Below are 12,785 nucleotides of genomic sequence, written 5' to 3' on the forward strand. Positions count from 1 at the left end.
CTTTTGAAGTAAAATTTTTTTACGCACGCTTGACTTGGCCAGTAAGCTGGTGAATGCGTGACGATAGCGTTACGAAAAGGGAGATATAAGTTGTGAAGATAGAAAGAGAGAGGTGCGAGCACATGGAGCTAAAAAAGTTTTACTTTAGTCGTGTGGTCTGAAATACACGCGTTTTTTTAGTTATCTGTGATTATGTGTATTTTAATATATCTGTCGATGTTAATTTAAAACAGTTGTTTGAGAAACATAATGATTGCATATAATTATATAGGTTAAAAATAAATGTTTTACTTGTATCAGCCGTTTAATTTAAAGCCTCGCTTGTTCACCTGAATAATACTTGTCTGTTTCATAAGTGGATAATTGTGTTTTGATTTGATTAACAAGTTCGGTGTTATTGTTTGGGGTTCTGAGGCCTAAGTGCTAGTTTTAAATGTTTTGACTTGTTAGTTTCACATTTGCGGATTTTGTACTAAGTGGGAACCTACTCAACGGCTTTCAGTTGGTTAATCCTGGGTCGAAAATCGAAAACAAATGAGAATAGCATATAACCCAAGCATACATAGACTATTTTAGAATCACACCAAATATTCAAGTTTTATTTTGCACTTGAAAACTAATCAAAGAAAGAATAACACAATACACACAGGTACAAAAGTGGCTAATCTGTAGAGAGCAGACGATGGATATAAAAAAAAAATTGCGTTACGTACAAAGTACACATGTCAGAAGTGAATGAATAACGAAATAACTCTTTATAGATCAATATTAGGTTAAGTAATTTATTCATTCTACTGCATCTATGTAGATTTTGTCATCAACTTAGAACTTGATCGATTGATAGAACACTATGGAGGCTTTGGCATTGTGAAGACACAATACAAATTAGAACACAAAGGTACTTAGGACACTCACGCATGGCTGGTGTGGTAACTAAGTGACTTGATACTTGGTCACTAATTGTCATTCAATCAATTAGAGCTGCGGTGAATTTAGAAAATGAAATATGATAGATTTGATGAATTAATGAACAGAATAAATAAAAGAGCGCACGATTGGATACTAAGCTATCTTTGGCTGTCGCGTTTAAAACGTCGAATTGAAATAAAAAAATTGTATATATTTTGGAAGTGAAACTTTTTTAAGCGCATGATGGTAACATTTTAACGGATGAAACGGCAACGTTTTTGTCGTTAGCGCTGGACATGTGTTCTTTTTACGCACGCACGTTTTTATAATTCAATTATTTTGCTATATAAATGATCCCCGCTCATGACAAACATTTGTATTGGCCATGCACTTATTTGCCGTGGTCTGGGTGTTTGTGCAGTCCTAGTGGGTCTCCCCACCGTGCCTCGGAGAGCACGTTAAGCCGTCGGTTCCGGTTGTTATCATGTACACTTGATAGCGATCCTTACTCGTAGTAGGGAATATATCCGCCAACCCGCATTGGAGCAGCGTGGTGGATTAAGCTCTGATCCTTCTCCTGCATGGGAAAAGAGGCCTATGCCCAGTAGTGGGATATTACAGGCTGAAGCGAAGCTATATAAATGTATATAAATTATAAATGACTAGAAATAAATGCGGAGTAAATAAAGAAAATATTCAAAATGTATAAAATTCAAAATTTGTAAAATAATGTAATGACTAATTTTAATGGTATTTTTTTAAGTTTTCCTTCGTCTCTTTTAAATCAATTGTACAGTTCTTGATCTTTTATTATCTTCCTGTTTTCTATTTATCTGTCTCTCTCTCTCACTCTCTCACTCTATCTCTTCCAATTTTTCGCAACTGCATTCAAAAATTACGTAACAACCAAACTTATAAATAAAAAGCTTAACATCGTTCAACTTTTGCTAATCTAAGTAATATATGCATATCCAATTAATAATTAACATAACACTTGACTAATTAATTTATGATTTAAATTCTAAGACGGTATGTCAAGATCAAAAGCTTGTTCAAACACGAACTCGACGTATACGGAGACTTGAGTAGGCCAACTAATGTGTGACAGCCTTGACAATTCGTATGCGAGGACGAAACCATTATATATTATACAATTACCATTATAACTCTAAGTCTCTAACTGAGGTAGGGCACAGCAGGAATTCCCTGCTCAAAATATGGAGCAGCCCGACTGGGGAAGTACCTCGACCTTACAGAAGATCACAGCAAAATAATACTGTTTTCAAACAGTATTGTGTTCCTGTTGGTGAGTAAGGTGGCCAGAGCTCCTGGGGGGATTGGGGATTGGGTTGGCAACGCGCTTGCGATGCTTCTGGTGTTGCAGGCGTCTATAAGCTACGGTAATCGCTTACCATCAGGTAAGCCGTACGCTTGTTTGCCGACCTAGTGATATATAAAAAGTGATATATAAAAAGTGATATATAAAAAGTGATATATATATAAAATCTTGAAGACATAGACGAGGTCTCTTTGAGGCTCAATGACGTTATTTAGTGATGCTGAGTGACGCTTTACAGCGCTTTTAGCTACAATTTTGTCTGTCATGAAACAATCTCATAATATTACTCACAAATAGTGTTCGCTTCAGCCTGTAATATCCCACTATTGGACATAGGCTTCTTTCCCCGTGCAGGAGAAGGATCAGAGCTTAATCCACCACGCTGCTTCAATGCGGGTTGGCGGATATATTCCCGACTATGAGTAACGATCGCTATTAGGTGTACATGATAACAACCGGGACCGACGGCTTAACGTGCTCTCCGAGGCACGGTGGGGAGACCCACAAGAACTGCACAAACACCCAGACTACGGCAAACATCTGTATGGCCAACACAAATGTTTGAAATGTGCGGGGATCGAACCCGCAACCGCCAGCGCAACAGGTACAATCCATGGCTGTAACCGTTGCGCCAACGCGGGGTCACAAATAGTGTGTACTACTCAAATAAATAAAACTTGACATAATTTGACTCACACTCCCAGTTAAAGGACTATTTACTTATTTTATTTTGAATCACTAATAAACAATAAAGATAAATTACAAGTGACGATTAAAGTGCCTTCCCAATTATAGGCGAATACTTTTAACTGAGCTATGGCATGGCAGGAACTATTCTTCTTTAAATCTGGAGCAGCCCGACCGGGAAAGTACCTCGACCTTACAGAAGATCATAGCTTGATAAACGCTTTCAATGCTTTTAAGCTGTGTTGTGTTCCTGTGGTGAGTAAGGTGACCAGAGCTCCTGGGGAGATTGTGGGTAGGGTCGGCAGCAACGCGCTGGCGATGCTTGTAGTGTTGCAGACGTCTATAAGCTACGGTAGTCGCTTACCATCAGGTGAGCTGTTTGTTTGCCGACCTAGTTATAAAAAAAAAATTGTTATCAAATAATTCACAGCACTCTTTGCTATTCGGTTCTCTTACTTTCTCTTCTTGGGAAAAGAGAAGAAAGAAAAAATTTGAAATTTAGAAACAAAATCAATCTACAAATTATATATATTAATAAGTGAAATACATTTTGAAATAGCAAAGCTCTACAAAATTACACTAGAATGTTACTAACATAACACATTATTTTCCTGGAAAAATACAGGGATATTAAAGGAAACAGCTTCGTTCATCACGTCTGCTTTTATACAAACACGCATTAATGGCTTTCAGCTCGATTCCGTTCTTGAAAATACAAAGATAGGTTTACGAATTGTTTTTCATTGTTGATTTCGAGTTACGTGAATTTTATGTAATAGTTTTTTTTATGAACTATTATTAAGTAATTTTGTACGTAATTTGTTGTTTCTGATACTTTTCGGTTACCATCTTAAAATATGCCTATTCCTTAATTTACAACAATCAAATGTTTATATAAGAATACTCGAAATATCTTTCTTTCTAATTTTTAAGATAAATAAAAACAATTAAATCCTACGATGCGTTTATTATAACTTTCAAATAACTCTCACTTTTATTTCTCCTTGCGAAATAATGATGTCAGGATTCGGGACAAAAATTCCAGTGACTTAGCTCAAATGAATCATTTAAGCTCATTTAGCATTCATTAGTTTGAGCGGAGGTAATTAACCGAGGTAGGGCGTAGTGGGAAAAATCCTGCTCAAAATCTTAAGGGGAATTCCCCGACTGGGGAAATACCTCCCGGGAAAGACTGGGGAAGACCTAACAGAAGATAACTACTATATAATACTGCTTTCAAGCAGTGTTTCTGTGGTGAGTAAAGTGACCATCGAACGCCTTGTCGTGCAGGACAGGGTGGAGATTTATTTATTTATAGCTTTTCATCCTCAGCTTCGCCCGATTAAACGAGCTAAGCTATTCCCTTTGAAGCTGACTAGCTTGACTGTGCTCCGCGGTTTCAAAGGAATTCATTCGAAGAAATAGCCTACATCTTCGGTAAATGTGTTATCCAAAACCAAAACAATTTTTCAATTCGACTGAAATTGACGCGTTTAAACAAACAAACAAAGATTTCAACTTTATAATATTAGTATAGATCTGACACGATGACATAATATAGAAATTGGTGAGAGAATGTTCAAAACTGTATATATTTTTTTTAGGTAAACATAAAATCAAATAAAAACTCATATTATACATTATTCTGAACAAGTAAAACACGGTTAAGTACATACAAGAAAAGTAAAACAGAAAATAAGCAAGAAAATAAAAATATATCAAAACTAATAAAATACTGGTCCCAGCTCAAGATAATAGAAAGCGACAGCCCTGAGTTTCAGTGAACGTTTTACGTTAACACGTGCTATCTCGTAGTTCAAAATAAATATTTTACACATGAATAAAATTGAAGTGTGTGTCAATGATTTTAAAAAGGAAATTCTTAAAGACTTTAATTCTTTAAGACTTTATAAACAAAAGTATTGAGATAATGTTTCGAACATCGAAAACTTGAATGTTTATGTTTGAAATATCTGTCAGTCTGGGTTTTTGTGCTTGTGTGTTGTGTGTGTTTTCGGACCGACATAGGAGTAAATTATAGTGCGGGTCGTTGAATGTGAGGCGTTTATTACTAGCTGTGCTCGGGACTTCGTTCGCGTGGGATAGTGACTTTACACAATCAACGTGATTTTTTTTTATATTGGCATAACTTTTTTATTTATGAACCGATTGACATAAAACAAACATTAAATGTTAAGCTAAGGTTGCCAAAATATATTATTAAAAACTACATCTAAATCAGATAAGCTGTTTCTGAGATTAGCGTGCACAAACGCACAGACAAACAGACAAAAATCTAACCACCATTGTTTTGGGTGCTATTGGCGTTGATAAAGATCCCAATAATATTTTTTCTTATATATCTTAAATGTACAGACAGCGACCTATTATATTTCTATTATATGTATTGATTATTTACTCAACGGTCCTAGGTTTCACTCCTGTCTCAGGAATCTGGAAACACATAAAATACCTCAAAGTAACAAAGAAGTAAATGTTTACTTACTAGGTGGGTAATCATGATAGTTCACAGTTGTGTAGTGGGCAAAGGGCGAAGCGGCTAACAAAGACAGCGCCCACAACGCGAGAACTATTCGTAGCGCCCGCCGTAGACCCGCTACGGCGTAGATGTGTAGAGGGTGGCATATCGCGAGGTAACGTTCAAGAGTGAACGCCACAATTGTTAACACGGAGACATAGGACGCTCTGCGAACAAAAATATGTAATAAGTAACATAGTTTATTATTTGCCTGGTATAGACGCATTTGTTAGTAATCCTGTTTCTGCTTCAGAGTCATGAGTTCAATTGAGGATTGAGGCAAATGTTGTTTTGCCATATATATTATTAATCCCCTTAATCCCCCCCCCCCTTATAACTTAGGAGTATGAAAAATAGATGTTGGCTTATTCTCAAACCTACCTGATATGCAAACAAAATTTCATAAAAAGTGATAGTGATTTAGCGGGCACGTTAAACAGTCGGTCCCGTTTATTATGTTAGGGACTTTATCCACCAACCCGCAGCATAGCAAGTCGTGGTGGATTGAATGTAGTCTCCGAGGTGGGGAGACCCACCAGGGCAGATATGCAAACCAGAAATTAATATTAGTTTAAATAATTTTCGAACGAACTTGAGGAGGCCTATGTCCAGCAGTGGACTGTATTGGGCTGAACTGATGATGATGAATTATAATTTTTATCCATAAAGTAGATGGATGAATATCGTCTCTAGTCCAGAGCTCTTACTATCAGAAACTAAATACTTCCAGCTTTTGTGATTATAGCTGTGACGTCACTGCGGTAAAGGATGTCAATCGGTAAAGGATTTTGCACGTGATTATACTGCCAGGTACAGATCACGGCGTGCTTACACTATATGTAGGCTCAAATTGCTCATATAATGGTTGGTTAGCTAGCAACATCATCAGTCAATGCAGAAGACACTAGATCAATATTACAATGATTTGTAAGACACATTTATTGGCTTACATAAAAATGCTTGCAGTCATTCTGTATCATCTCACTGTTGGCCTCTTTCTCCATATAAGAGAAGGATTGGAGCTTAATCCACCACCCTGCTCCACTGCAGGTTGGCGGATATGTTCCCTACTATGAGTAACGATCGCTATCGGGTATTTATGATAACAACCGGGACCGACGGCTCAACGTGCTCCCTGAGGCGCGGTGGGGAGACCCACAAGGACAGACATCCAAACCGGAAAGGAATATTTGTACAAATATAGATACCCATCCCGAGCGGGATTCGAACCCGCAAACCGTCGGTGTTTTAGGCGACTACCCGCACCACTGCACCAGAACGGTTGTTACACATACAAATACAAATATTATTTATAAATTTGTACAACAGTAATAAGAAAATATGGATAACAAATAAATATGCAAGAGGCGATCTTATCGCTACAGAACGATCTATTCCAGGCGACCTTTAGACATAAGACTTGATGTGAATAATTTAGGAAATGCCGTGATATACTGTAAAATGTAATATTTGTTAATACTAGTGGTCGCCAAGTGGTCGAAATTCGACCATGATTTAACCACAACCTTTAACAACACACACATGGGTTTATATGCTTGTGTGTCAAATAAATGGTAGTATGCATAATGTTTTTTTTTTTATTTAATGTATTTTTTGTGCATGATTTAAAAAATAATATTAGCATTCTGCATTCCCTCTCTATATAAACTATAATTATGCAAATTTCATACTCATCCGTTCCCACAATTTTTGTAAAAAGGGGTAAAATGTTTTTTTTTTTTTTTGTTCATGCATTAATATATATAGATTTAAATAAATTCATATTCAAATTTTCAAAATAAATCATATTTTAATAATTAAGAATTTCTTCGTTCACTCCCGCATCTGCGGATGCGACATCGTGCAACATTTTAATATGAAGTCGTAACTATTCATTCGGTTTACATACCTTTACGAATAATTCATTTATTTGACTAATGACAGGTCTCAGATGACAGGCTTCAGACGGGTCCAACGTTATTTAGTTATATGTTTTTAAAATTAACACAATAGACGCAACGAATAGATTGCATTATAGTTTGAGCCCGTAATATTCCACAACTGGGCATAGTAACAATAACAATACACTTTATTGTACACCAAAACAGAAATAATACATATTATGAACTTAAACAGAGTATCATCAGGCACAAAGGGCAGCCTTATCGCTAAAAAGCGATCTCTTCCAGGCAACCTAGGGGCAGAGGAGATGGTATTGTGTCAGTGTAGGTGTACAAATTGAGACATAAACGTTTGAATATATTTACTTATTTACATACATACATACATACACATATACATACATACACATATACATAAACATATACATACACAAACACATACATACAAACATACAAACATACATACATACATAGTACTCTTTCTTTATGTTAGAGTATACTCATATATTATTGGAGACAGCAGGGAGTATCTCTGGATTTTCTAGTAAACGATACAAAATATTAAAATAGTCAAAATACGACTTATTTGGTTCTTCGATGTTGGATTCATCGGATCAAAGTACTAAAATACAAATATATATATAAAACTTTTTTTTATACAACTAGGTCGGCAAACAAGCGTCCGGCTCACCTGATGGTAAGCGATTACCGTAGCTTATAGACGCTTGCAACACAACAGAAGCATCGCAAGCGCGTTGCCAACTCCATCCCCAAATCCCCCCAGGAGCTCTGGTCACATTACTTACCAACAGGAACACAGAACTGCTTGAAAACAGTATTATTTAGCTGTGATCTTTTGTAAGGTCAGGGTACTTCCCCAATCGAGCTGGTCCATATTTTGCACAGGCCTGCTGTGCCCTACCTCAGTTCACGATTCACAACAAAAGTCTACAGATAAGAATTGATAAATCTTTCATCTAATAAATCTTAAATAATTGATGTCCTAAGCACGTGACGTAACTGTAAAATACGTAATTAGTTACAATAGAAACTCATTCCACAAGATTTATATTCCATTTCCTTAAGGAGGTAGAGGCGGATGCCAAACTTGTTTTGATTTATGTTACAAGGTATTTCAACATGGAATTTGTTCGAATCGAAATATAACAATAAATTGGCAATGATTTAAATATTTCTGTTTTGAAAACAAACGACCACGGCTACAGAGTGCCTAGTGCGAGTTTTGTTTAATCCGTCTCGCAATAACGGGCGTAAATTTTAACTTCAATTTGTATGGGAAATTTGGCATTTCAATCTAGTTCTCGTGTTTGCCGCTAGATGACTCTGTATCGATTGTATCGTATACTATTCTTTATCGTCAAGGCTGCACTGTTTAAATTCCCATGCAAAATAATCTTCACGTATAAACGCGTTTCTCTCATGTTTCTGTGAATAAAACCCGCACTAGGCACTCTGATGTCAATTCTTAATTAATGTATTTATTAACTTTTTGACAAAATGGTGGATTCATTTCGATAATATTCTGTAAGCAAGGATGCTTCCTTTCCTTTGACTAAGCCTCTTTGTCAGAGAAGACATTTGACGATTGTACTCTAATTATTTTACACATTTAAAATGAAATTATAAAGTTAAAGCAAAAAGCTTACTTTTAACTTAAAAATGCGTTCTCTGTCCTGACCTTTTCAGTCAAACAGGGAATCGTGAAACTTGCATTTTGTATAAAGTTTAATTCCAGTAATATAAATGCGAGATGAAAATGGATTAGTAGATATTTTTATATATAAATAAAGATTTCTATATATTACACTATTCCACGAAAATCCTACTGAAGTGGTTAAAATGAAACTTGGCCCATTTTATCACATTCCCACGAGATTGGAATAAAAGTGGCAAAAATTGCGAGACGCAGCTAGAAATTTCTATGACTGATACTAGTGCCAAGATAGCGATAATAATTTCCTTAATATAACGTAAAAAATATTAATATTATGAAAACAGAATTAAGTGAAAAGTTGCAAGTTGATGAATTTGGCTCTCCTATAGTTTGTATCCTGGAATGACCCGAGGCTACTTTTTACCTCGTAAAATGGGATATACTCGTATTTTCATACGAATAAAATACCCGACGACATCTTGCATTCATTATGAAATAATAATATATTTAAGCATTTGTAAAAACAAATATTTTACAATGATTCTTTATTATTTTGGTTATGGTTCCAAGTCTGTTAAACTTAAGAAAACGTTTGATAAGAAACTATAATCATAAGTATAATAATAACATAGTAAAAATCTTTCGAGCGTAGGTAGCTTTATTAAATATATTTATTTACGAAGACAAACAATATAATAATTGTGTTTGCAGAAAAACGAAGAAAAACCGACTTCAATTATATCGACAAGTAATACAGCGTAGGTAGACGAAAAAATAAACAAGTAAATACGCATTATCAAAGATTACTCCAAAATTTGTAATCAGATCTCGATGAAATTTGAATGTGACCACATGATAAACATCGGCTTTCGATTTAATTAAAAATCCCCCCCCTCCCCCTTTCCCTCGATTTCTCTGGGATCCCATCATCAGATCCTGGTTCCCTTATCATGGTACCACACCAGGGATATCTCCTTTCTAACAAAAAAAGAATCACCAAAATCTTTTCATAAACGACGAAGTTATCCCCGAACATACATTATATATATATATATATATATATATATATATATATATATATATATATATATATATCATCACACGGTTGTTTTGAGTAACCTCCTCCTTTTTTTAAGTCGGTTAAAAAATAAAATAAGATGAATCAATAGAGGAAATCAATAAAGGAATGGAAATAGTTACAACAACCGTTCTGGTGTAGTGGTGCGTGTAATCGTGTATACACCGACAGTTTGTGAGTTTGATTCTCGCTCGGGATGGATATTTTTATCTGTTTACATATTCCTTTCCGGTTTGGATGTCTGTCCTTGTGGGTCTCCATACCATGCCTCAAATAGCACGTTAAGCCGCCGGTCCCGGTTGTTATTGTAATACTTGATAGCGATCGTTACTCATAGTAGGAACATATCCGCTAACCCGCAGTGGAGCAGCGTGGTGGATTAAGCTCCGATCCTTCTCTTACATGGGGAAAGAGGCCTCGCAGTGAGATGTTACAAGCTGAATTAGTAAATAGTTATTTGAAATAAATTAACCTCGCTACAGGTACACATCGAATTGTTTTCAAAAGTTACAAAATTAATCGGAAACCAAACAGTAATAATAGGTACATTAAAATAGAAGTTCAACAAATAATTAAACAAATTATTCGGGTTGTTTTCGAAGAAGAAATTAAAATTTTATTTGAATATTACATAAAATTACATTTCACATTACATAACAATATAAAAAAAAATTCTAAATTATCTAATTCTATCTTTTTCTAATCTATATCTCATCTATATCTTTTTGCATATAAGATATCGTAATTTTGGTCGGTGGACTCACGTCTGCATTAGTGACAATTAGGGACACTAAAATAGAATAAATGGTTTTCTTAATGTAAGCCGCAGTAGTGTACCAAGTAACGATTACTAACAAAGATAAAAATTGGAATAACAAAAGCACGGGCTTTATAAGCCTGTGGAAATATCTTTATATAACACATCAACCTTTCGCATTCCACTGCTGGACATAGGCCTCCACAAGCTCGCGCCAAAAATGGCGTGAACTCATGTGTTTTTGCCATAGTCACCACGCTGGGCAGCCGGGTTGGTGACCGCAGGGCTGGCTTTGTCGCACCGAAGACGCTGCTGCCCGTCTTCGGCCTGTGTATTTCAAAGCCAGCAGTTGGATGGTTATCCCGCCATCGGTCGGCTTCTTAAGTTTCAAGGTGGTTGTGGAACCTTGTTATCCCTTAGTCGCCTCTTACGACACCCAGGGAAAGAGAGGGGGTGGCTCAATTCTTTAGTGCCGTAGCCACACAGCACACATTAATATATATATTGACAGAGAATTTCTGTAACTAATCTCTATATGTGAAAGCTGTATTATTTAGCTGTGATCGTCTATAAGGTTGAGGTATTTCCCCAGTCGAGCTGCTCCAGATTATGAGCATGATATGTCCTGCTGTACCCTCATTTTAACAAGTTACCTCACATTGTTAATTGTTTCTAATGGTGCAGGTGTCTATACGCTACGAACACCATTTATTATCACTTAGGTCGTCTTTTTGCCACCCTAGTCTTACAAAAAAACAAACAGTCAATAAAGTTCACATTCTAAAATATATAACTCTCAAAAAAAATCAAATCAATTGAGTTACCAGAACAATATGCTTAATTAAGACATTGTGTCTTTCGGATTCGAACTTAGTAAATTTAACCACGTCGATAAGTTTTGAGCTGATTCAAGTCACTCTTATTCGACTTTGAAGGGATGCTCGAATTCTCTGTATCCTTTATAATATTTTATTCAATTCTTTGTCACCTAATTACCTCTGACAGCGTTTTGTATTTATACATCCTCCTGGTTTCTCGTGCCTGTCTAAAGTCCAGCTCCTATTGCGAATTTCTTCTCATTTTTTCAGCCTGTGGCGACATCTATCGCGCAGCATACTAACTACGTAATTAGAGAAAAACTGACGAATGCTACATCGTGCTATCAGAATTCTCAAAGTGATTGGGTACATATACAAGAACCCGATAACAAATGTTGGGGCGTCAAACGTTGGGGTGTTAGCCCGTCAGACACAATGACCTGTCTGGTCGGAGGATCCTCCTTTTACAATTGTGGATGAGAACTTCACATACTATACCATCGCACTACAAGCCTTTTTAAACCACTATTATGCTTATATCGCCCATGTAGCCAGGAAGTCGTTGCCGTCACCTAACGCTGTATGATGTATGTATATTATATATTATTACTTTTATACAGATTTTATATAAAACTATTTATAATTTTGTTTTATGGTCTATAATTATATTTTTTATAGGCTATATACCATTAATTTGAGTTATAGAACAGTAAACCAAACCAAATAGAATAGTTATTGCAGTCTAAACGTATGTCTTTATGTTGCATGTGTTTTCGGAAAGTCCACTGGTTCTTGTTCACTTTGGAAACCGTTGAATGTTTCGAAATGCTTATTGAGCAAATACTTTTTGTTTAATTATAATAGATTAGCACATAAGTTTAAACTGACTATAATTTAAGATACCTAACCATGTATGCTGTTGTCAATAGCTAGTCTGTAAATCTCAACTTCTAGTGATCCTAATTTATCATTTTAGTACAATACGTCCAAAATATTAATTTATTTATTTATTAAAGGATAACCAACAAAAGATAGATTTTTTTTTGTATCACTAGGTCGGCAAACAAGCGTACGGCTCACCT

The 12,785-nt window shown here is 35.8% G+C and overlaps 1 protein-coding gene across 1 annotated transcript in view; it reads right to left on the minus strand.

The window, feature by feature from the left end:
* The window catches only part of LOC123662810 (neuropeptides capa receptor-like), an 86,304-nt gene that overhangs the window by 20,398 nt on the left and 53,121 nt on the right, over nt 1-12,785 (minus strand). Inside the window, exon 3 of the mRNA XM_045597606.1 lies at nt 5,442-5,641. Coding sequence (XP_045453562.1) covers nt 5,442-5,641 — 200 coding nt within the window. The remainder of the gene's footprint in view (nt 1-5,441; nt 5,642-12,785) is intronic.

This window comes from Melitaea cinxia, chromosome 19, assembly GCF_905220565.1.
Source record: "Melitaea cinxia chromosome 19, ilMelCinx1.1, whole genome shotgun sequence".
NCBI classification, from domain to species: Eukaryota; Metazoa; Arthropoda; class Insecta; order Lepidoptera; family Nymphalidae; genus Melitaea; species Melitaea cinxia.